This window comes from Ruditapes philippinarum, unplaced genomic scaffold (genome assembly GCF_026571515.1).
Source record: "Ruditapes philippinarum isolate M1 unplaced genomic scaffold, ASM2657151v2 ctg1748_1_1_1_1, whole genome shotgun sequence".
NCBI lineage: Eukaryota > Metazoa > Mollusca > Bivalvia > Venerida > Veneridae > Ruditapes > Ruditapes philippinarum.
The window spans coordinates 67660-95657 of NW_026863713.1; the positions used below are offsets into that span (position 1 = coordinate 67660).

General features: G+C 31.3%; 1 protein-coding gene across 1 annotated transcript; it reads right to left on the reverse strand.

The window, feature by feature from the left end:
- Positions 1-1212: 1212 nt before the first annotated feature.
- LOC132723110 (CD151 antigen-like) lies at positions 1213-27990 on the reverse strand. The gene is made up of 9 exons (XM_060707777.1): positions 27959-27990; positions 9300-9448; positions 7473-7673; positions 7011-7085; positions 6609-6713; positions 4255-4351; positions 3430-3575; positions 2985-3068; positions 1213-2287 (listed from the first exon to the last, which is right to left on the reverse strand). Exons 2-9 carry the CDS (start codon positions 9408-9410, stop codon positions 2240-2242), a joined length of 867 nt encoding a protein of 288 aa, XP_060563760.1. The 5' UTR covers positions 9411-9448; positions 27959-27990; the 3' UTR covers positions 1213-2239.
- Positions 27991-27998: the final 8 nt, after the last annotated feature.

Consider the following 27998-nt stretch of genomic DNA (forward strand, 5'->3'; position numbering starts at 1 on the left):
CCTATTCTTGCAATAAATAGTGCAAATTCTATAATTATCATTTACAACTTTCAACATAAATAATAATATTAATAAGCATCTAAAAAGACAAAGACTATCATGTGTTGAAATTATCAGATTTTAAAATTCTTAACATCTTTTTACACTAAAATTTCTTATTTGTTTTTTTTTTTTATTCTTTTGTTTTGGTACCAGATATGTTAAATAGCTTTTGAACAAAATTGAAACTATTAAAGAATACCGCTTATATTGACAAGCAATGGTAATCACTGTAGATAGTACATACCTAGTGCTAGGCTAAACCATTTAAGTTGCACACTTGACAATAATTTTATTCATTTGAACAGTTTTAAGCCCTTAAGTTAACCTGCCAAATTTCTAAAAATAGACTTGTCCAGCTTCTATTTCTGGAACTATCAATTTTCCTTTAAGGGATATCAAGATGAAAATTTGAAGTTGGTCAGCCAACAGTATATAACCTGGTCTGTTTGCTTGGATATGCATCCTGTCCTGACTCTATAATGCCGTTCAACAGGTTAAGGTTTAAATTTAAATTTTTTTTTTTTAAAAATGACACACACTTAACTGGATGCATGCTGCTTTAAAACTCATATTAAACTATATAACCATGTTTAAATATAATAATATTTTTCAAAACACAAATGAGAACTTCATTTGAAGCAAAGTAAAAATACAAAACATTTCTATGGTTTGCAGGTATAACATATACCCTGGTTTCCTTTAACTTACAACACAAGATCAGATCTAAAAATAAATAAAAATAATAATACATTTAATTTGCAAAGAAGTGTACAAGCATGAGATTAGCAATCAAAAGTCATTTGTGATTGAAAATGAAAATTTGAAAACATACACAGATTGGATTACATCTTAAAAAATTAACATAAAGAAAAACAGTTAATTTACAATAACCGGTCTCCCTATACATGTTTTTTTAAAAAAAACCCTTAAAACAAACAAATACACACACAAAAAATCACAACATGCTAACTTCCCTTGATATGTTTGGTTAATATGAAAATATAAACCGTATATTGTTATAAAATCACAACCCCTTGATATGTTAGGTAAATATGAAAATTACTATCTCAACAAAGGGTAAACCGTTTACTGTTATAAAATCACGTTAGGTAAATATAAATTTCTATCTCAACAAAGGGTAAACATTATATTGTTATAAAATCACAACCCCTTGATATGTTAGGTAAATATGAAAATTTCTATCTCAACAAAGGGTAAACCGTATATTGCTATAAAATCACAACCCCTAATATGAAAATTTCTATCTCAACAAAGGTTAAACCGAATATTGTTACAAAATCACAACCCCTTGATCTGTTAGGTAAATATGAAAATTTCTATCTCCCAACAAAGGTAAACCATATATTGATATAAAATCACGTTTTTGTTCTTGATATGTTAGGTATATATGAAAATTTCCATCTCAACAAAGGGTAAACTGTAATATTGCTATAAAATCACAACATGGTTACTGCCCTTGATATGTTAGGTAAATATGAAAATTCCCATCTCAACAGGGGGTAAACCGTATTATTGCTATACACTCTCAGTACCTATATTTGTGGCAACAAAACCAATATTTGCATATGTGTAAAATAGTTAAAACCATCAATCTTACAACATCATTATCTTCTTTTTTATTTAGGTATTAACAAGGTGTATTACCATTCTGTAATGACCTTGATGTAAACTAAACTTCATTTAATAATGTTTTTAAACCTCTCATTGAAAAATGTATATCCTGAACATACAAAAGAAACACATTATTACAAAATGAGTAGACCTTCAAAACTTAACTAGAATTTTGCAATGTAATAATAAAAATGTTCTTAAAATAAACTAATCAAAGGAAACACCAAAATCCAGCAGAAACAATTCTTGTTCACCTCAATTGCAAGTCTGATTACCTTATAAACATGCATTTTTACCCATAGAATTCATTTTTAAGCCAGTAGAGTTGATTTTTTTTCAGTTTCATTCTGGTTTCTAAATTATTTTATCTACATCTTTAACAAAAGGAAGGGGGTTAATTCCTACCCCTTTAAATCCATCTTGAAAAAAGAAATATAATAAACAAATATTACAAAACAAAAAAAAAATATTTTTTTCAGAATACATGAAACACATCCATAAAATTTGTTCTGTTTGAGCTGTTTTGTGAGTAGTCAGGTAGACCCTGGTTTCCATGGTAATGGTTTTAATGAAGTGAGCGGTACACAAAAATTGTCATGGCTATCTCAATAATCTGAAATATAAAATATTTAATTATATAAAAAATGTGGCAAAGTTGAATGTAACACACTTTATAACAACATAGGCAATGGTCAGAAACAAGTATTCCAGAATTTTTAAGCAATACATCAAAGTTAAAATGTTAGGTGGTTAAGAAGAGCTAAAAAGGTGTCATAATTTTGTCAAAACCTGTGACACATTTCTGTACTCTTGCCTAGAAGTGAAAGTGTTGATCATTAACAAGGGGTATATGTTTCAGGGCAAACATCTCTTAAAATACAGCAGTTTACATTAACACTGAAATATTAAAAATGATGTAGGTCTAGATCAATAACTTGTATGCAAAATTTCAGATCATTCGCTCACAACGTTTTTTCTAGAGTAATTATTCTAATTGTGAAAAATGACCAAAAATTGAAAAGCGTTGGAATTGCAATGCTTTTCACTCAATCAGGTAAAGAAAGCACAAAAAATATGATTTTTAATTTATTTCTGACAATATTACTTAATTATATTTTGCATATCTTCCTGTTTTAAGTGCCAAAGTTTGTGTATGTAAGAATTTCAAATTTAATGTGCTTAAGTTTTTGGACCTCAATAGAGTTCCTTTAAAATTACCTTAAAGAACAAATCATCTAAATAACAAAGAAAACCCTGAAATATCTATGATACCATTATATTATAAAATACTTTAACTACAAAGTTCATACCATGAAAACTCCCATGACAACAGCAGTGGTCCCTATCAGTATTCCATTCTGTTCCAAATATTTCTCCAGTTTATCATAACAACCCTAAAATTATATCAAGATTTATAATACGCATAATATTATTTGTTATACTGTTTTATATTATATATCTATATTACTTTATAGACAGCTGCTGTGACTTATTTTTCACTCTTCTTCAAATAAAGATATAGCACGTCCCATTTATGCTCTGGTCCATACTCTCAATGCCTGAAATGGCAGATGGACCCTCATTAACACTAGAATGCACATACACCCATTTATGCTTTATAAGGACTACTGACAAATTATATTACTGTGTTTAAACAGTTATTTGCTATTGATTTCATTTTGTGTAAAGATTTTTTTGGGTGTGAAATAAGCACATAAAGTCATAGCATGTTATTGTGACAATAATAAAACTTACCTCTAGATATATTGTATAGTTTGAAGATAAAGCTGTAATCGGTGGTTTTCTGTATGGAGGGAAGTTGTTTGCTGCATCAGGTTTAAGACCCATACACATCTCCACATCTCCTGTCCTCTTACAACAACTCTCTGGTACACTAGCATCTATATTACACAAATTTTTATATTTTTGCTTGTTGGGTTTTACAATGCACCAACACTGTTAAGGTCATATGGCAACTTTCTAGCTTTACTGGTTGAGGAATACCTCTGGTTCCCTTGGTGCATTTTTAGGCAGGAACAGGCAACTGAGTAGAACTAATGACATTCTGTAAGCTAGCTGAATAGGTATTACACAATATAATAATATTATAGTTAGACATTTTAATAAGACAAATATTCTAAATATTACTAACAAGGGGCCTTGCTTGTCACTTCTCAACAGTGTTAACTGTGTAATAATTGACAATATGCACTTTTACACAATGACTCGGGTCATACACAAGATAATCCCAATAGCCCAGTTAGTGCTCATGCTTTGTGAGATGAAAAAGCTATTTTCAATGAAAAGATTTAAAATAAATTTGAGCTGCACCATGACAAAACCAACAAAAACCAACGTTTGCGACCAGCATAGATCCAGACACCCTGCACATTTGTGCAGTCTAATAAGGATCCATGCTGTTCGCTATTTGGTTTCTCTTTTTGTAATAGGGTTTGTACGTGAACAGCATGGATCCTAATCAGACTGCGCAGATCACAGGCTGGTCTGGATCCATGCTGGTCTCAAACACACTATGTTGGTTTTGTCGTGACGCGGCTTATATAATGGTGAGATACAAACTGTTGTTATAGTTATCCTTGAACCAGAAACTCTCTGACTGATACAAGTACCAGGATGTAGTTGTGTTCTCTCCACCATAACCTCCACAACAATCAAACTGAAAGTTATAAATAAAATACTTCATAAAAAAAATCAATATAACTTTCAACAACCAACATCCTGAAAATTATATGCTTTAACTAACGCTTTAGAATACTAGGTTGTTTATGACACAGGTTCTGAATCATTTTGCGCATCTTATTCCTGATGAAACCCACAGCACAGGCAGGAAGTTTTATATGAAAATAGGAAAGCTCTCTCTTTTAATGACAAGTGTCATGCTAAGGATTGATTTTATAACTGGTACAGGTTTCCTGGAACCTAAAAATGATGCAACCAGGAATCAAATTGACATATGACGTACAGGCCACTATGTTACCAAAATAGTCTAATATCTATAACAAAATGGCAAATTAAACACTTTGGTAAACATAACTGCCTCGGAAATGAAGAAGTTACTAGTAAAAGAATACCTTGCAAAATAGTTGAGTTATGGTTGTGGGCAATTAAGGATAGTTGTCGTTATTGTATGTTGCATTTCCTTTCAATATGGTTGACCATTGATGAAGTTTTATTGAATTACTCTGTAAAAAGTCCAGAACGAGTTACGCTTCTTGAGCACTGCACTTCCTCTCATTGCCCTTGACCATTGTATGAAGTAACATTGAATTCTAAACATGAGCTTATGCACCGGACAAGGAAAAGGGACAACGGGCAATAACTCAACAAATACTGAAGATTGAGTTATGGTTATTGTACACTGCACTTCCTCTCATTGCGCTTGACCATTGTATGAAGTTGTATTGAATTCCAACAACTAGTTTTCAAGTTATGCACTGGACAAAAGAAGTAACAAAGGGCAATAACTGTAATTTGTCCAAATAGAGATCTGGTTCTTGTGCACTGCACTTCATCTCACTGCCCTTGATCATTGTATGAAGTTTCATTGAATTCCAAACATTAATTTTCAAGTTATGCACTGGACAATAAAAAGTAACAAAGGGCAAAAACTCTTAAATGAGTCAAGAAAGAGTTATGGTTTCTGTGCACTGCACTTTTTCTCGATATACTTGACCATTGTATGAAATTGTATTGAATTCCAGCTGGTAGTTTTCAAGTTATGCTCTGGACAAGAAAAAAGCAAAAAAAAGTAGCAAAGGGCAATAACTCTATAATTACTCTGGACAGAGTTATGGTTCTTGTGCACTGCACTTCCTCTTATTATGCTTGACCATTGTATAAAGTTGTATTGAATTCTGACTAGTAGTTTTCAAGTTATGCTCTAGACAAGGAAAAGTAACAAAGGGCAATAACTCTGTAATTAATCAAGATGGAGTTATGGTTCTTGTGCATTGCACTTTCTCTCAATGTGCTTGTCCATTGTATGAAGTTATATTGAATTCCAACCTAAAGTCTTCAAGTTATGGTCCGGACAAAAGAAAGCAATGTAAAAGTAACAAAGGGCAATAACTCTGTTATTACTTTAGATAGAGTCATGGTTCTTGTGCACTGCACTTCCTCTCAATGTGCTTGATCATTGTATGAAGTTGTATTGAATTCCAATCATTAGTCTTCAAGTTATGGCTCCGGACAAAAAAAGCAATGGAAAAGTAACAAAGGGCAATAACTCTATAATTACTTTAGATAGAGTTATGGTTCTTGTGCACTGCACTTCCTTTCAATATGCTTGACCATTGTATGAAGTTATATTGAATTCCAACCTAAAGTCTTCAAGTTATGGCCGGGACAAAAGAAAGAAATGGAAAAGTAACAAAGGGCAATAACTCTCTAATTACTTTAGATAGAGTTATGGTTCTTGTGCACTGCACTTCCCCTAATTGTTCTTGATCATTGTATGAAGTGATATTGAATTCCAACCAGTACTTTTCAAGTTATACTCCGGACAAGGAAAAGTAACAAAGGGCAATAACTCTGTAATTAGTGGAGATAGTTATGGTTCCTGTGCACTGCACTTCCTCTCAATGTGCTTGATCATTGTATGAAGTTGTATTGAATTCCAACTATTAGTCTTCAAGTTATGCTCCGGACAAGGAAAATGCAACGGATTGCTGGACCGACCGACCGACCAACCACCAAGTGACTTCTATATACCCCCCCACCCCCACTTCGTTTCGGGGTATAATTAACAGTGTAAAAATGGTCTACAATAACAAATTTAACATAAATATGCACCTACCAGTATATTCCTTTTTTCAAATAAGGAATTCTATATTTAATTCTATATATTCTAAAGCTTATATAAATCATTCTGACATTAGATAACATATATATAAACCATGTAAGTAAGGACTTACTGCCTGTTGGATATCATCCCAGGCTCTTGTAATTGATTCTTTGCCTGGTGTCCCATACTTCTCTGTCACACTTTTCTTTAATGATCCCCTCACAGTGTCTTCAAGCTAAGCATAATAGCAATATCCAAATCATAAACACATTTTTGGGGTAATCTATTTTGCTTATTACTTTTTTTAATTAAATAAAAAATAAAACAATGAAAAATTTGTTCTTGACCATGGACAAAAAAATTAACAACATAACTACAGGTGATTTTATGTCAAATATTGTCAAATCAATCAAAAAAACTTTATGCATCTACATCTTCTCAACATTTTATGATTTTTTTTTTATATGATGAAGCATTAAATAATTCCATTTTTATTATTACCTCCCTTTATTTATTTATCTTACTGACTTACCTCCCCTACGAAAACATATCCCAGAATTCCAGCAGCAAACAGTGTGAAAGCAAGGAAAGTCATAACACACAGATGCTGAAACGTAAAGATATAGAATGAAAACAAGAGGACCAAGATGGCCATACGTTGCTCATTTGAGCGACACATTTTCGGCCCCCATTTTTTCATTTTTCATTGTTGTATCTTAACTTTCACATAATTTGTGATAAGGACAGGATTGTATCAAATGCACAATAGAGATACGAGTTTTTTTATAGTAACACAGTTCTTATTTAGGACTAACATAGGGCTAACATTTCTTGTACTTTTTGTTATCTGATTTATATAATAGAAGGATTTCAGCTGCTTTAGAGTAGACTATAATTACATGTACTTACAATATTATCATTTTTATTACATGTACTTACAATATTTATTATCATTTTTAAATTAAAAATAATACTTATGTTAACTGACACATACCAGACCAAGGAGACATTTCTGAGGTAGAAGATAACCGATCAATCCAACACCCATGATGCAAATTGTTACTGATCCGCATGCAATAAACAATGTAGAGTCAATGCTGTAGAGTGCCACTCCAATGAGACCCCCAACTGCCTTACTGCCATACTCTGACTCATGAGCCCAAATTCCAATGCCAAGAACAGCTACCCCACCCACCTGTATAACAGAAATACAACATTTATAAATCTTTGATATACCTGTAATAAAAAAAATAATAATCATAATTATATTTACCGGTAGTATAAATATCACACTTGTTTTAAAAAGTGGCTTATGCATATTTCTGAACCTATTTAATTTTTAGTAAAATAAAATTAAAAATAGTCATCTGAAAGTCCGGCTAATGGGTTAATATTAATGCATGGATTTTGTAATATGTCCTGATAAAATACTAAGAAGACAAAGGAAGTTTTAATTTAGTTACTAAGTACAACACATTAACCACCTGGCAATGCTGTCATTGTTTTCTCCGTTATTCCTTCCTTGAAGTATTTTATTTTAAACTTAAAATATATGTTTTATATCATCACAAACATTTTATTATTATGTGATAAATTTCATCACTCTAGCATAAACATTTTAGTAATATCTCCCCTAGTGCACCCTCAAACCCCTCTTTTTTTTCTACTGTAACTAATTTTTTCATCAGGGATTTACAAAATGTACTTCAAATAAATGGTCTTTTTCACTGTGATTTGATGCATTAAGTCTAGCATCTGCATTCCCACAATAATCTCCATTTTGAACTTTGATTTATTTGATAAATGTTCTTTTTTTTAAATTTTGTCTTCGTTGTTACCTATAATATCTACATGTACTTCCAGACTTAAGATAAATGTTATTTTTTGTTTCTTGTCAACACTAGATTATCATACATGTTGAAAGTCAAGAGGATTTTGGTAGTATTTACTATCTAAATAAACATTAAAGGTTGATAAAAAATATTTTTAAATAAGTTTATTTCTCTCTTTCTTTCATGTAAACAGGGGGCTTTAAACTTCCATAACATGAGCCACTGCATTAAGCAGGGGCTACACTTGATTTTTCCTTAGAATATTTCAAAGGGCAAACATATTAAATGAAACACATTGTGCTGAAGAATATTCAGTCATTTACAGGTCAAGGTCACACTTAGTCAATTATAATCAATTTGAGCAAAATTCAAAACATTGACCTTAAAAGTATTATAGGCTTGACTTATATGCTCAATTCTTGACGCAAAGTTTGACCTTTATGCTCAAGGCTTGACCTTTATGCTCAAGGCTTGACCTTTATGCTCAAGGCTTGACCTTTATGCATATAAGTGTTGTCAAATCCATGTATAATTCAGCCCGTCTGCCAACATTTAGAAATCTTTTACCAGTATTGTATCTTTAAGAAAACCTGGTTAAAAAGCATGCAAAATCATTTCAATTGCAAGCAGTGCACTAAAACTGTATATAATGGTTATATCATATCTGAGAATAACTAATAGCTGATGCAAGCTGTTGTCTGTAGCTTGCAAAATTAAGATATTAAAACAGTACATGTGTATAAAATGTACATTATATAGAAATTATCACATGCTGATATTCTCATATACTCTATAACGTCATATATCATAATTATATTCAAATAGAAATTTATGTACAACTCTGTACTTAAAAGGAAATCACAGCTATTAACCCTATTCTTTGAAACATACAAGTTATTTCATTTTATTATAATTATATAAATACATTTACAAACAATTAAATATGGTGATATACAATAGTAAAATGTACTTATTTGTTTATAACTTACCATAAGCCCACACATGAATGTTATAAGAATAATCTTGAATACACGAGCACATGTTGACCCCTTTTCTGATTGGTTAATCATCCCTAATTCATCAATATCCTTAGACCACATGTTTTTAGAGACTTATGACATCCTATCAGCAAATAACACTACAAATATAAAAAAAATCCATGTATAATGTATTGAATTTTTCAAACAGTTCTAGTTAAAAACAACACAACACCGTGGTCCATGCCATTCGCTATTTACAAGTTTCAGTATAGATTTCCATTGAATCAATGAAACAGTCTACTGTGTACCTGTAATATTCTGGTATTAATTATTCATTGTGTTTATTACAGTCAGCTGTAATAATCACCGACAATTAATGACATTTATCACAGATATAGGAAGGTCAGTATAAACAATAACAACAGCTTTTTGTTGCATTAACACCATCATGTATCAACATATCATTAAATATCACATTGTTATGACACATTCAACTATGTATGCTTAATTAAGTGCATTACATGTAATTGCAACCTGGTCTATATCCATTTCAGAACTGAGGACTGACTCAGTCATGGGAAATAATGTAGTAAAATAAATAGTATCTGTTTTTGTCTTATACAAATTCATAAACAGGCAATTATGACAAAAATTCTAAGAATATAACTTTCAGAACAATGCAAAGTTTTTGCACAACAACAATAAATACAACAACTCGGCAATTATAATAGCCCAGTAACAGGCTACAAAAAAGTCATTGCACAACAACAACAAAGCAATTATAATAGCTCATTTAATAATAGCTTGGTAAATGTGTAAATACTGCATAAATGAATGAATGAATAAATGAATGCATGAGCGAATGAATAAATAAATAAATAAATAAATAAACAAACAAGCAAATTTGTTGAATTTATATCCCCCGCCGAGTACTGGTTATTACTAACACAACAACTGAAGACATTAGGCTTTATTTATATATTTATCATGGCATAAACAGTAATATTCTTTGAACTTGATAAATATTCAGGGCAATAACAGAGCCATAACTCTGTGTTAAATAGTAATATCTGGAAATGACAATGAGATGTATGCATACTGCATAACTAATCAAGGGCCATAAATCTGAGTTATATGTGTCTGACCGGAACAAGGCGACTATATGCACATCTCCTCTTCGTATCCCATAAAGTTTCATTGAATTCCAGCCAGTAGTTACAGAGAAATAGCACGGAAACGAGTATTGCTCTGGTTGTATACTGCATAAGTTATCAAGGGCCATAACTCAAAGTTAAAATGTCTGACCCAAACAAGGCGACAATATGCGCATCTCCTCTTGGTATTGAAGGTTCCAATAAAGTTTCATTGAATTCCAGCCAGTAGTTGCACTGAAGTAGCGCAGAAACAAATATTTTTCTATATGCATACTGCATAACTAATCAAGGGCCATAACACTGAGTTAAAATGTCTGACACCAACAAGGCAATGATATGCACATCTTCTCTTGGTATTGAAGGTTCCCATAAAGTTTTGTTGAATTCCAGCCAGTAGTTGCAGAGAAGTAGCACGGAAACGTTTTTTGCTCTATATGCATACTGCATAACTAATCAAGAGCCATAACTCTGAGTTAAAGTGTCTGACCCAAACAAGGTAATGATATGCGCATCTTCTCTTGGTATTGAAGGTTCCCATAAAGTTTTGTTGAATTCCAGCCAGTAGTTGCAGAGTAGTAGGGCAGAAATGATTTTTGCTCTATATGCATACTGCATAACTAATCAAGGGCCATAACTCTGGTATTGAAGGTTCCCATAAAGTTTCGTTGAATTCCAGCCAGTAGTTGCATAAAGTTTCGTTGAATTCCAGCCAGTAGTTGCAGAGAAGTAGCGCGGAAACGATTTTTACTCTATATGCATACTGCATAACTAATCAAGGGCCATAACTCTGAGTTAAAGTGTCTGACCGGAACAATGCGACAATATGCGCATCTCCCCTTGGTATTGAAGGTTCCAATAAAGTTTCGTTGAATTCCAGCCAGTAGTTGCAGAGAAGTTTTTTGTTTTTTTTTTGTTTTTTGGGTTTTACGTCACATCGACACAGTATAGGTCATATCGCGACGTTCCAGCTTTACTGGTGGAGGAAGACCTCAGGTGCCCTTCCGTGCATTATTATTTCAGGCACGAACGGGCACCTGAGTAGAACCACCAACGTTCCGTAAGCTAGCTGGATAGCTCCTCACATGAAAGAATCCAAAGTCCCTGTCGGGATTCGAAGCCACAGCGGTGAGGGGCAAGTTGCAGAGAAGTAGCGCGGAAACAGTTTTTACTCTATATGCATACTGCATAACTAATCAAGGGCCATAACTCTGAGTTAAAGTGTCGGACCGGAACAAGCTGACGATATGCGCATCTCCTCTTGATATTGATGATTCCCATAAAGTTTTGTTGAATTCCAGCCAGTAGTTGCAGAGAACTACTCCGGAAACGAAATTCGGACGGACGGAAGGTCACGGACGGACAACGCCAAAACTATATCCCCTCCCGATTCCATCGGCGGGGGATAATAAATAAATAAATAAATAAATAAAAGGTATAAACATTTTTAGCAATTCACTACCACACAATATACTGTCAATGGTATAATACTATTAAGTTATTCATTAAAATAATCGTTATTCATTTTATATGGCCAGCTTCATTAATTTACAACTAGTACAAAACTTGCATTAGGTGATAGCTTATGAACAAACTTTGATCAATTCAACACTAGAACAATATCTTCTTAACTCCTAATGTTGCATGGTAGCTAAAACTCTATAATTATATACGATATCGACATATGTCAAGTAAAAAATTTCAGCATTAATAAATATTATTATAACATGTAGCTCTAAAAAGGTAAATATTTAAAGATTATCCAATTTACATATTTAGTAGACAGGTACATTCATAAGGGTACATAACCAAGTGTTAGTCATTGTGAAAATGGAATAGATTCAGGTTTTCATTATTAACAGATTGTCGATCCATATCATTAGTTAAAATGCTGTTAGTTGTATTTTTAGCCTGAAGATTAAAATATTTCCCTTGACCCCTGGAGAAATCAGTTGTTATAGTTGGCACATCTGTTGCCTTTGTTAAAAATCCTGTAGACTATAATAAACTGTTTACATATACCTTTTCTAGAAGCTTTTCCTATTAACATCTATTTTTCTAAATTAATGTAAACAAGAGCCATGTCAACATGGCCATCCCCCGCCGAATGTGTTTGCTCATTGGAAGAATGTATATGTAGTAGAGCGGAATAATTCCATTTTAAGAGGTCTTTTGGTAATGAAAACTGATGGCTATAATGATTACAGATTTGAAACCTATGTGAATACTGATGGCTGAAAATAACAAAGGGCAATTACTGAAAAATAATGCAGGGTAGGTTATCATTCTTGTGTGCTGCATCCCTCCTCAGTAAAATCTATCCACCTATGAAGTTTCAAGTTGATACCTCAAATACTTTTTGAGAAAAAAATTGAATTGAAAAATTAAGTATGAAAAAGAACAAAGGGCAATAACTCAAAAATTATAAAAGGTAGAGTTATCATTCTTGTGCAGTGCACACCTCCTGAGTGAGATCTATGCACCTATGAAGTTTCATTTTGATATCTCAAAGGCTTTTTGAGTTATGCTCTGGACAAAAATTAATTTTGAAAAATAACAAAGGGCAATAACTCAAAAATAATGCAGGGTAGAGTTATCATTCTTAAGCACTGCACTCCTCCTCAATGAGATCCATCCACCTTTGAAGTTTCAAGTTGATACCTCAAATACTTTTTGAGATAAGCTCTGGACAAAATAACAAAAAAAAAACAAAGGGCAATAACTCAAAAATTGTATAGGGAAGAGTTATCATTCTTGCACACAACACTCCTCCTCAATAAGATCTATCCACCTATGACATTTCATGTTGATATCTCAAACACTTTTTGAGTTATGCTCCACTCAGGTGAAAAATTAGGTATAAAAATAACAAAGGGCAATAACTCAAAAATTATGAAAGGTAGAGTTATCATTCTTGTGCACTGCACACCTCCTGAGTGAGATCTATGCACCTATGAAGTTTCATGTTAATATCTCATAAGCTTTTGGAGTTATGCTCTGGACAAAAATCAATTTTGAAAAATAACAAAGGGCAATAACTCAAAAATCATGCAAGGTAGAGTTATCATTCTTGTGCACTGCACTCCTCCTCAATGAGGTCTATCCACCTATGAAGTTTCAAGTTGATACCTCAAATACTTTTAGAGATATGCTCCGGACAAAAATGTCGGACGGAAGGACGGACGGACGGAAGGACGGAAGGACAGAGACTATTTCTATATCCTCCGCCGAAATTTTTCGGCGGGGGATAATAAATGTAAAAGCAATCCCCTCTCTAGCAATCACTGCTTATGAGTGACAATCCAAAAATTTACCTGGAATTTGTCTGATAATTCTTAAGTTGTCTCCATTATAGATTTCAATGTTTCATCTATTATTAATATTAAATAATAAAATGATATTTATTTTATATCATCCAGTATCATAACAGTCCGCCTTAAATATTCATGGTATTAACTCAATGGCTCACTTCATAAAACATTGAAAATTTATGATATACACCAACAATTTAGCCTGATAATAAATAAACAATGGATCTTGTCAAAAATTGCTGCATTGAAGCAGTATTTCAATAACACATTTACTTTGGTAAATCACCCCTAACTATTAATCAGTCAAGAAAATTGACTGTTCATAAAATTAATTTCAAACATTACATTGGTAAGCAGGGATTTTTTTTGGCTTGTTTTATAGTCGATATTCGGTCATATTCCCAATTGAAAATAGTATATTATTTTCCCAATCGAAAGGAAAAAATTCCCAATTGAAAGTTACAAAATAAAAATATTGAATAAAAACTCTAAAATCTTTGAAAATGTGGGCTTCTTCACTGTTATATTGCTTAAATGTTTGAAGATGCCATCCTAGACAGTGGTTGTTTGCATTATTTAATCACTGCAAGTTTTAAGTCATGCATTTTTTCCCAATTTTTAACAAAATATCGTTGAAATTCCCAATTCCATGGGTATGGGTCAAGTTCCCAAAATCCTGAGAAAAAACCCTGGTAAGTGTGCCATTCTCAGACCAATTAGATTTAACAACAACTGCTGTTGGAGGACAGCAACGCTCGACTATTCGAAAAAGTTGTCGTTGAGTATAATAATGCTTACCTATATGAATACATAAAATTGTCCAAAGAGGTACAAAGGCTTGTTCTTAAGATGTTTCATTGGGTAAATCACTGCTTGATTATTATGAATGCATAAAATTGTTACAAAAAAAGGCACAAACCCTTCAATATATAGTTATGGAGAAACCAGCTTACATGCAAAAACTTACCCAAGAATTTCTAAGTCGAAAAAGGGGCATAAATATGAACAAAAGCAAATCAGAGTAATGGGACTTGTGCCAATTATATATGATAATCACAGAGAACTATGATAATCACAGAGAACAAGTGTGTGAAGTTTCAATCCATTCCTTTCAGTAGTTATGGAGATACCAGCTTACAGGCAAAGACTTAACCAAGAATTTCAAAGTCGAAAAAGGGGCATAAATATGCAAACAAGAATACCGCTAGGTGGAGCATTTATATATATGCCCAAAAAGTGTTAGTCTTGAATGAATAAACAAAAACAATTGTGACTTCTGTAAAACAGACATCTTTCATTGTACCCATTTATGAAGGAAATACAATGTATACATAAATTAAAGAAATTGATACATCAACACATTAAAAAAAAGTATTACCTCCTTCAAAAAACAATCCTCCTTTATAGCTAAAGAACCTTCATATATATATATACAGTTGATGTTTCCAAAGCACCACCATCAAGTTGTTATCTTGTAAGTAAAATGCTATGATGGATGGACGGAAAGACGCCAGGGGTATAGCATAATGCAAGCAAATTTTTGAGGGCATATAATTAATGTACTCAATATAAGTGATCATCCTATGAAGTTTGACAATTGTAAAACTGCTAACAATATTAAGGTCATTTGTTATTGACCTTTGACCTTGTGACCCCAATATAGATATGGATCTTTTATTCAATATAGGCAATCATCCTATAAAGTTTGAACGCAGTAAATGTAAGCCAAATGAAACTTAAGTTATGCTCCAGAAACCACAATTTTCAGTGTTAAGGTCATTGTGACCCTGACCTTTGACCTTATGACCTAAAATCAATAGGAGTCTTGTATTGGATATGGCTGTTATCCTATAAAATTTATGCTAATTAACAAGTTATGATTGTATAACAATGGCATGTGTAACACTTGTTCTAAACTATCTATACAAAGTTAATCTACTAAATCATATAAGCTTTTAAAATATCTTTTCAAAAAGCATTTTTAATTTTATCAATTGTCAGTTTACAAAACAATTTACCTGTGCTAAACACTTTATCAATATTGAATAAAGCCATCACTAGCTTATAACATTTACTGTTACTATTACAAACATATCTTTTAAACCATTTTATCTTTAAAAAATGTAAATAACTGTCAATATCAATCATATTTAGACCACCTTTCTTATATGTTTTGATAACTACTGATTGTTTTATCTTTGCTTCACCTTCCCATATAAAATTATAAAAAAGTCATTAAGTGTTTTCAAAAATACTGAATTAGGTGTTGGTATACTTGTAAAACAATGAGTAAATAAAGAAAGGAGCATTAACTTAACAACAGTAATTTTTCCTATTGGTGTTAAGATTCTTTTTTTCCCCAGTGACCTATACTATTTTTAACTTTCTGAAGTTTTTCATTAAAATTTAACTCTATCATTTTTTCTAAATCAACATCAAATATCAAACCTAACAATTTAAACTGTGTATCACCCCATGTCAGTTTCCATTTTGTCTTAATAGATCTTGTACTGTATTTAAGAGAGCCTATTCAAATAACTTTAGTTTTGTAAAAATTTACTTTTAATCCGAAATCTCTGAAAACATATTTAATAACTTTCAAACAGTATTAACCTATTACCCCATGAGCATATTGCGAAAAATGGCCGTTTTCATTGAAAAGCCTCCTGTAACAAGTTCAAACTGCTATGAAACTATGAAAAATGCTTCAATACCGATGAAACTTGGCACAAATGTTAACTAGACCATAGCCTCTGTAACAGCATGCTCAATCGTAAATTTCCTGTTACCATGGCAACAGGGGGGTGTCTCAAAATTGCCAAAAATCGCTATTTTGCATTGTTTTTTTCCATCAAAACTGATTTCAAAGTGCTGCAACTTCTCAATGAATTGAGATAAAGTAAAAGGCTTTTCAGGGTGGGTTACTGGTTTAACCCTAAGATCAACCTGTCCTGAGGCCATTTTTAGCCTGTCACATGTCCAAAATTTTCTTGGCAATGAGGGACTGCCGCCCCCCTTCAAACCTCCCAAACAGAAGGGGGCACATCCCCCTTCTAGCAACCCCCTGATGTAACATTTGGATGGGAGACAGTGCCGAAAAAAGTGGTCACTTTTTTTACAACATTTCTCAAACGAAAAACAGTGTTTGGGGCCATTTTTTCACTGTTTTAGGTCTCAAAAAAGGTCTCAACCCGGTACGGAATTAGACCGAACCCATTGTAGTCTAGAAAGTAGTTCTTTAAAATTTTGAAATGGCCCAGTTTAAGTCATCTCTAGTTAGATTGGTCATAATTAAAGTGTATTTATTGCATGTGTGTAGTTTTTGTGTGTTATATGATGACTTTAAAAGTTATTTTTTGTGTATTCTCCAGGAACTCATTTGTTGGTGGAAGGATTAAAGATGTACTACCCACCAGCTGTCAGGAGTTTTTAAAGAGGTGAATTTAAACAGTGTTACAACAGAATGAAGATTTCTGAAAAAAGTAGATGGCTAACCTATTATATTTTGGGCCTCATTGGACTTAGATAGTGTTAATGTTTAAAGTTGAAGACAGTATATAATTCATCAAGAACAGTGGAATCCAGAATTAAGCCTCAAATTTGACTGATTTACTATAGAACAAATAGTACGAAAATTCACCGGTCCGAGTCCAAAAGGGGGGGGGGGGAAAAGCCGTCAAAACACGCTTATATAAGGGAAAAGGTTAAGAGACTTTTCTGATCCATCTAGCAAAAGTGAATCATCATCAGCAAATTGTGTACATGTAATTTTATATTCCTCCCCATTTATATTTAAACACCACCTTTAACATCTTTGCATTGACTTATTTTTATTGCTAAAATATCTGCACATAAAATGAAGATATAAGGGGAAATAGGATCGCCTTGTCTACAACCTCGTTTAATTTAAAAAAAAATATGACAAAAATCCATTTAAAATATTCACAAGTTTCAGTAGTATATAAAAAATAAAGATATCCCTTTTTTAAACATAGGACCAAAGTGAAAAAAGTTCTAGACATTTCTCTATAGATGTAAAAGATAAAGTATCAAACGCGTTTGCAAAGTTTATCATAATTACTAAACCTGGTATATCATTATCCTCAGTATATTTCATAATATCATACAATAACCGGGTATTCTCACCAATATATCTATTTTCAAAAAATCCTGTCTGATCTTTTGAAACTAAAATATTTAAAAAAGTTTCAGTCTATTTGCTATGGAACCTGAAGCTCATTTATAAACTACATTTATAAACTACATTTATTAAAGTAATTGGTTTCCAATTTTTTAAAAACTGTTTTGGTTTGTTTTCTTTTGGTATGCATGTTATTGTTCCTAGATTTTGATTTCTAGAAAAAGAATTAACAATATATTCAAAATTTACAGCTTTCACAATAAAATGTCCTATTCTATTCCATGTTTTAAAAAAAAATTGCCGTAAATCTGTCACAACCTGGGCTTTTATCATTTTTCATATTTTTAAATGTAAAAAAAACTTTATCATATGAAGATTCAATGCTTCATTTTAAGATAGCTTGGTAACATTACAATTTTCCAATTCCTTATCAATTTTAGATTTTTCAGTTACATCAACATTTTTGTATAATTTTCATAATATCTACATGTCTGCGTAAGTATATCTTTCTGATCCATCATCAAGTTCTAGAAAAGGAATAGCTTTATCTGAACAATGTGTTTTCTCTAAGTTTAAAAATAATTAGTAGACTTTTCTCCAGATTCAATCCATTGTGACCTTGACCTTATCATAGCACCTCTTTTTTTTTCAAATTTCCTATTTCTTAATTCATTTAATTCATTCTGTAAGAGTAAAAGTTTGTCTTTATTTTCAATTGTCAGGTTTTGCTCTATCAGAATAATTTCTTCAATTAACTGTTTTTCATAAGTATTTCTGTCCTTGACCTTGTAAGAGCTGTAAGATATAGTTTTACCTCTTATTTCAATTAAAAGAGTTTCTAAAAATAGTTCATCATAAATAACAAAATCTACATCTTTGTTTTTTTTTATCCTAAACATAGTCTATATTATATACTGGTAATTTAGTGGTAAACAATATTATAATTTTATACTTCATCTATTTTTTTATTTATAATATCAAGGAATTCAATGTCATATAAAAGAGCAGTGATATCTAAACCTTTTCTTTAAAATAAAATTGATCCCATAATAAACCATATAAATATATTTTGAATATTGCCCATTCAAACTCAACCAATTACAATTTGCATGAATATAGATAGATTAACACGGTGTACCTTTAAACTGGGATAATAATTCTTAATATTTACAAGAAAAGACTTATTCGACGAACTGATGTACTTACAAACAATTAATTTATGTTGACATATTTATCATTCAACCAATGTAAAATAGTTCAACCTCAGTTGGCTCGCACTACCGATCTCTCGTATGAAAAAGTCATATTTCAAAAGTAAAAATTATTGTCAAGTAATGTGCAAGTAGCTTTAACAGGCTGGTGAAAATGCCTGATCGGGCTTATGAAATAAAAAACCATATTTCTAGAAAAATTATAAAGATATTTCTTTTAAACTTTGCTTGTTTAATGAGCATAATATATGACAAAAACAGAAAAAAAAATGGTTACTGTCACTTTTGTGAGAATTATTAAGGGGAAGTAATTCTCACAAAAGTGACAGATACATGTTCCAAATATATCAATAAACAAAGTTAAAAAAAAATCTCTTCATTATTTATCTGGAAATATGATTTTTTATATGCCATAAGCCAGTGATATTCCTGCTTATATAACAGACTCTGAAAAAAGGCCTCTTCCCAATTGAAATTTTCTTTAAACGCATGCAGTTTTCCCAAAAATAAGAACTTAAACCTGATTTTTTACTTCCCAAATTAGCAGTCATAGCGATATTTTTTTCCAAAATCAAGAGGCTATGGCCTCTTCCCAATTAAGTGATAAAAAAACCTGTAAGCCAGATGGGCCTGTTTTACTTTTTTATCGCAATGTGCTTTTGGAAATTTACAGTACCCTATATATTATGAATAAGATGTGTATAAACGTAATTATTTTGACTTTTATTTATCAAATATTGTTGGCTATAATTATTATTAGTGTGATTTAAATGGACTACGCATACATTTGTGATAAAGTGTATAAATTTTCGAGAAAAAATCTTTATTTTGAGCAAACCGTTCATACAGTGGTATTCTGACTTGGTAGACAGACGTTTCACCAGGGAATTCCCCAGGATTTTTTTTAAGCGCTACATTTTTTGAATTTAGACGTGTCGAAAATTTTTGCCATTTTAGATGTCAATATACTGCTGTGGGCTGTTTTAAAACAAATAATGAAAGCTTTTCACTTGATAAACATTTTCTTAATTTTTATTATTTACTTTTTCCATTTTCAACAATTCAAATAAATAAACAATTATATATAAACACAAGTTCACAACATGTGATCAACATTTATATGTATGTGTGTGTCCCATTTATATGAGTATATTTTAGTTGTTTTTTCTTCATTAACATTATTAAAAGTGGGCCTGTCTTCTAGGTTTGTTGTCCTTCCATGCATTGACTGCCTTCTCAAAGTTGAAAGATTCTAATGGGGGTCCTTGAAGGAAGACGGGAAGAAGATAGTTTAGAACTTTAACAGAGAGACAATTCCTGTTTTCAGTCTTAACTCTCTTCAGGCAGCTGAATCCTTCCTCACAATCTGAAATTAATAAATGAAAGTAATCATTTATGTTAACCTCATGTCTTTTATTTATATTGTTTGTTTGCTGTGATTTTTTGAAAATTTAAAACTTCCAGCCTGTTTAAACTTAACTAAGTAAAAAAAATTATATTTGAAATGTTGAAAAACTTCTAGCAAAGTGTTACACATCTGCAACAGTTACTGTCATTGGAATTTCATTAATGTTCAAGAATGAATGAATTTAATAATAATTACCTGCAGTAGAGGTTGGGAGGAGGAGACCCACAGCAGTAATGGACCTTTCCGGTTTTTCGTAGCGGAACATTTAGCCACACCTTTTCCATTCATTGCTAGGTCAACTGCTCACAAACAGTATCACAAACATATGCACGTGTTCTTTTGTGCAAACCAGGTCAACCAGTGACTATGTATTATCTCTGTGTAGCAATTGGATAACAAGTTAGCCAATTTAAATAAAACTGTAAACACCGGAAAGGTCCATTCTGTAAAGAGCTGAATGACTGGTAGAAAGGTTGCCAGTAATCCAGGTCATGGTCTGGTCGGCTGACTGATCAGTCCCCTCTAGACTGGCACGTACCTGGTGCCAGTGGCTGCGGCACTGCTCCATATCTACACCAAAGTGCCTGGCCAGCTCCTGTATGTCCTGACAAACCAGTGCTAAGGGGTAGGACACTTCACAAAGCTGTCCATGAACAGGTTCGATTAAAGAGGGCCTGCAAAATTAATATTTTTTTCATTTTGGGGATTCAGTGAACAGAAACAGATTACATGATATTTTTAATTAAAAAAGAAAATGACCAATTGGCTGTCACTAAGTGGGATTGTTGATATAAAGTTTTTGTTGTTGTTTTCACTCAGTTGCAAGTTGATAATGAACAGTCGCAAATGTTTTCAATGTTAAAGTAGCCATCAACCAAATTTATTTCTGAATATCTATGCAGTTTAATTCAAGTAATATACGATTATCATGTATATATTAACAAGCAAAATGATCCTGAGACAGTTTCAACGACATTGCTCACAAAAAAACTCTTAAAATTGATAATGAACTAGGCTTCCCTTATTCATGTTAGACATATTATTTTTTGAAATCTTAATACTACAGTACTGCTTAGACGGAACGATCATAAGAAAGTGAAAAATGAAATTGAACATTACACTTATATCAAGACAATTAACCCATTCATCCCTAAATATCAAATTGTTATATCGCATGTCAATTAATGCCAATTATATTATCAAAACAATAAAAGTTATTACACCTACCTGAAACATGTAAATATCACACATGCCGCGGTTAAATTGCACCCATCTCATTACACGGTAATTGACAACACCTGAAAGTGCACCAACAGTCGTCTGCAGACATCGATGACAGGTGTCTGTGACGTCACACAGTCTAAAGGCAATCAGTGTATCGGGTTGTGTATACGCCTCGGGTAATTATCTACGCAGGACATGTATATTGGCTTGTTTATTTGGCTAATTAGGGTTAACTTATAGACACAATAAAAAGGAATATCGGTCATTTTTTAAAGCGCTATGATCATTTTAAGCGCATCGGGATTTCTGTTCTGAAATTTTAGCGCATCGGTGCCGATGCGCTAAAAGCGCCTGGGGAATTCCCTGGTTTCACCATTGAGACGGTCCACACCAAGACGGTTCACACCAAGACGTTTCACTCCCTTTTTATACCAAAATTTTTCTAAGACTTATGATATACTAAAATAAATAGACCTTGTATTTAATAAAAATTAATTTCACTTTTTGTTAATGACTATTTACATCGTACTTAAGTTTGTGAATCATAATTGTTATCCCTGTTTCTTTATTATGTGGAACAGGTAAGAATGCATTATTTTTGTTAACATAAATCAAAACAGTAAATTATATTTTATAGACAAAATTCTGAAATTTTCGACCCTGTATTATGTATGTATATGTAGAAGGTTTAAACTTTTGTCAAGCAGTACCTATATAGATAACTAATTTAACTTAATGGCCATTGCAATCAGAAATGCCTTTAGATAAAATTAAAATAAAAGCATTGGGACTTTTTCAATATTTGTGACGTAAAATCATTATTTTGTGACTCAAATTCAATATAAAAGAAAAATTGTCCTTCATAAAGTGAGACATCTTAAATCATAATAAAACTGATGATATTAAAGAATGATGATATTAAATATCAGAGAAGTTGCATGAAAACATATTAAAATTTACATACATTGTGATTCATGTTCTTCTTCTTTATTTTTTTATTTTATTTATTTTTTTTGTGGGGGGATATATGTTGGACTGGATATAATTGTATTATCTTATAGTTCTTTACAGCTGTTAATGATAATGATAAGAATTCATAGGTGATTTTCTTTGCATTAAGTATTTGCAACTGCAAATTTTCTAAAATTATTATCCTTGCTAAATAACATCTCAAACCAAAGTAATAATTAAATTAAATAGTTGTTGGTCTCAGTGTTTATACAACTAATTAGGTGATGAGATGACTGTTAACACAACAATTACCTACGTTTGTTTAATGGCTACTTTTAAATAAATTGATAAAGAAAAATTCAAAAGAATAATTAATTTTATACAAATCTTTTGCATATCATTGTTTAAGACTTACATGAAATAACAAATATTTTAATTTTATATTAATATATAATTGATATTTTTTATTATTTTAACAATTATTTTTTTGATAAAAATAATTGATATCAAGTTAATGACATTATTTCCATGTGACTTATTTTTTATGAAAGTACTAATGAAAATATTATTCTCAAGGATGAGCATAGTATAGTTTATATTATAGTTTATATATAAGTTACTTAGTATGAATTCTTTTGTAACAATTGTGTGTTTTATTTTGAGTAACCAACCATATCTTTTATCATCACCTATTAAACCATTTTTCAATGCAACAAAAATTAAAAAAAAATGTATATTACAGAACTTTAATTGCTTATCTACAACAGATAAACATACTTCAATATAAATAATCTATCCTGATATGGCTATTAAAAATGGAAATACATTTGTTAACTTTCCTAAAAAATATCTAAAAAAATGGGAGTGAAACGTCCATACAATTGACAAATTGGGAGTGAAACGTCTAGGTGTGAAACGTCTTGGGAGTGAAACGTCTCAATAGTGAAATGTCTTGGGGAGGGGTGCATAGAAAAACCAGAAAGCACCGGATAGCACCGAAATACCGGAAAGCACTCAAATTTCTCATAAAAACATATGAAAACTTTATTTTATCGGTTTGAAAGCGTTACCAATCGATTTATTAGATAAAAATCTTTCAGACAAGTCATATTTGTAAATATATATTGATAATTATTACGAGTATTTAGGAAAATAGATATATCGATTGCTTTCCGGTCCTGCTAAGCTACATGTACATTACCGAATAGCAATATTTTTTGTCAAAGTTATACATGAAAACATTATTTTATTGGTTTGAAAGTCTTTTCAATCGATTTATTAGGTCAAAATCTTTCAGACAACATGTTTTTATCATTATAATATGATTATTATTACGATTATTTAAGAAAATAGATATATCGAGTGCTTTCCGGTCCTGCTAAGGTACATGTACTTTACCGAATAGCAATATAGTTAATCAAAGTAATACATGAAAACTTTATTTTATTGGTTTGAAAGTATTACCAATCGATTTATTAGATCAAAATCTGTCAGACAAGACATTTTTATAAATTTTTATTGATTATTATTACGATTATTTAGGAAAATAAATATATCGAGTGCTTTCCGGTCCAGTGAAGTTACATATACTTTACCGAATAGCAATATAATTTCTCAAAAAATCACATCAGATCTTTGTTTTATTGTATTGTAAGTGTTACCAATCGATTTATTAGGTATGATACAGTATGATTTCATGTTTTATTCTTAATTCTATGATTATTTAAAAGATTTATGAATGTTAAAGAAATAGAGAATGCTTTCCGGTTCTGTTAAGTACATCTACATTACCGAATAGCACTCGAATTTACCATACAAAACGTATAACCTTCATTGTATTGAATTGAAAACGTTACCAATCGATTTATTAGGAAAAACATCTCCCTGACATTATTTTTTTATAATTATTATTACGAATAAAATAGATTAAAATAGATATTGAAATAGATATATCGAGTGCTTTCCGGTCCTTCACATTCTATTATTGCTTTAAAATAATACATCACCGAAACTTACCTCAGACATACCGATGGTATGTAAATATTTAAAATCTATATACCTTGTCTAATTTATTTATATATGTTCATTTGTTGTAGGCTATGTGGAGGACAAGAGGATTCAAAATCGCATGAAGAGAAGAACAATAATTGTTTCAGTGTTGTTTTTTTTTATTTTTGACAATAAACAGTGCAATAACTAAAAATAAACGAAACTAATTACTAAGAACAAAATAAACAAATATAAAACAGAACTTAGCAAACATATATACATACATAATTGAAAAATAAATATGATATTGACATCAATCAAGGCACACTTCACGCCTTGTTTATTCCACGGACACACGCTGATTAAATTAAACGGACACACGCTGATTAAATTATCACATTTATACAGGTGTTAATTTATTTACACAATAGCTGGATGTATTTAACTGATTGAGATATTATGATATTGAGATGTCATTTAAACTTAAAATTTAATGTAATGTACATTGATATTGATACTTATTTGTAATATTTATGTTCACTATATTTTTTCATCCTAAATTTTCAGGCAATTTGAAGAAGAAAAATGTTTGCAACGTATGTATTAAAAATTTGCAATTCCAGATGTCATGTCAATGTCATCGGTCATAGATAAATATCAATGCATAATATATTGTGTTGTAGTATATAAGTTCGAGTATGGGCTAGACTATAGCCTGATAAGCATAAATGACATCTTAAGGCACACTCGAACTTACTAATGCGGTCATCTATAATATATCTATGCATTGATATTTAGACGAGGAACTAAGCACGTGTTTGTATGTGAGATATTGACACGGCATGCACAAATATCAGTGCAAACTACGCAGAGTTTTGTGTAGCTTAAAAACATAAAACGTTTTGTTGATAAAACGGCCCTTTTAAGGGCCCAACATATATTACGAAAGAAATCCAGATTTATATTGCACGGAATGCACAACACTTACATAGATATACTAAATTTCTATCCAACCATGACTTAATGTCACTTAAATTTGTACAAATACAATGCAACCAGTTCTTACAATTTGAACACTGAATTATATCATCACTACATTCTAATGTAGGATTAATGCAACTTTGATGTGCATGTCGGTACTGATTAAATCATCACCTTTAGGTGCTACAATATACAAGGTCTTTAATCAGCATGGATTAGCACGTGTGATAAACAATACAACAACCACTGTCCTCCACTGATGACCACATTGCTTTTCGGTACACATAATATTGTCAAAATAAAGATATAACTGAACGAAAATGTATATAAGTTTTTCTTTATGTTACATAATATAACAATATAATTATAAAAAATAGGGATCAATGCTTTGAAGAACTTCTTTGTACTTTTTACACATCATCTTTCTGTCTTTCACACAACCTATAAAATTTTAGAATATGATACAATGATATATGGTATGAGCAAGATTGAAAAATCGTGTAACTAATCATAATATTTTTAAATAAAATCAGTTCACCTTAATAAATCAATTTCTAACACTTTCACATAATTAATATGAAGGATTAGTGTGAATTATATAAATATTCGAGTGCTATTCGGTAAAGTAGATGTACTTTAGCATTACCGGAAAGCAATCAATATTTGTAGCAACTTTGAAAATCGAGTAGTTAAACATTAAATATTTATAAAAACGTCATGATATACAGATCTTCACCTAATAAATAGACTGGAACACTTTCGAACTAAAAAAATACAGTTTTCATGAATTACTTGGATAAACAATATTGCTATTCGGTAATGTACATGTATCTTAGCAGGACCGGAAAGCACTCGATATATCTATTTTCTTAAATACTCGTAATAATTATCAATATATATATTTATAAAAACATGTTGTCTGAAAGATTTTGACCTAATAAATCGGTTAGTAACACTTTCAAACCAATAAAATAAAGTTTTCATGTATTACTTTGATAAACAATATTGCTATTCGGTAAAGTATATGTAACTTCACAGGACCGGAAAGCACTCGATATATGTATTTTCCTAAATAATCGTAATAATAATCATATTATAATTATAAAAACATGTTGTCTGAAAGATTTTGACCTAATAAATCGATTGAAAACACTTTCAAACTAAAAAAATAAAGTTTTCATGTATTACTTTGATAAACTATATTGCTATTCGGTAAAGTACATTGTACCTTAGCAGGACCGGAAAGCACTCGATATATCTATTTTCTTAAATAATCGTAATAATAATCATATTATAATTATAAAAACATGTTGTCTGAAAGATTTTGACCTAAAAAATCGATTGAAAACACTTTCAAACCAATAAAATAATGTTTTCATGTATAACTTTGATAAACAATATTGCTATTCGGTAATGTACATGTATCTTAGCAGGACCGGAAAGCAATCGATATATAGAGGATATTTGTTTAGTTCAGTGTAAGATCGGAATATATTTCACCGAGTGAGCACCAAAAGGTATATTTCACGAGTGGCGCAGCCACGAGTGAAATATGAACTTTTGGTGTTCACAAGGTGAAATATATTTCGATCTTACACTAAACTAAACAAATTTTCTTTTTATTATATGCAAAGAAACGTTTTAAAAGACATTTAACCTAATACTGAATGAAAAGCGCGCCAAATAATAATACAACGTGACGTCATTTACGACGTCACGTCATTAAGTTGGTACCCAGTTCTGTGCACGCTGGTGTTTCACTGAAACAACGTAAGGGGCTTAAATTCTAAACAGTGAAATTATCAAAGTGGTAATTTCACTGTTTCAAACAGTGAAATTACCAGTTTTATATCACTGATATATTTCTATAAACCACCGAAAAGCATGTAATAAATCTATTTTCCTAAATACTCGTAATAATTATCAATATATATTTATAGAAATGACTTGGCTGAAAGATTTTGATCTAATAAATCGATTGGTAACACTTTCAAACCGATAAAATAAAGCTTTCATATGTTTTTATGAGAAATTTGAGTGCTTTCCGGTATTTCGGTGCTATCCGGTGCTTTCCGGTTTTTCTATGCACCGCTTGGGGAGTGCAACGACCGACATTCTTCTGACTTCATATCAATGTAAATAACACAATTTCTGAACATTCTGTGAATCGTGCGCCTGTGTAAGTAACTAAATGTTTTGATTGGTAACATGAGGGTTCTTTTAAATATGAATATTTCATTAAAATTTACGAGAAAAACATTAACTGAACGATAATAAGCTAAATAAAATAAATTTGTTTACCTGGAAAAAAAATTGTTGTTGTTCTAAAGCGGTTACCAGG

Coding starts and splice junctions, on each gene's coding strand:
- LOC132723110 (XM_060707777.1), bottom strand. CDS start 9,410: ATGTGGTCTAAGGATATTGATGAATTAGGGATGATTAACCAATCAGAA. Junction 6,714..7,010: donor GATATGTTTTCGTAGGGGAG/GTAAGTCAGTAA, acceptor TATTATGCTTAG/CTTGAAGACACTGTGAGGGG. Junction 4,352..6,608: donor GGGATGATATCCAACAGGCA/GTAAGTCCTTAC, acceptor TATAACTTTCAG/TTTGATTGTTGTGGAGGTTA.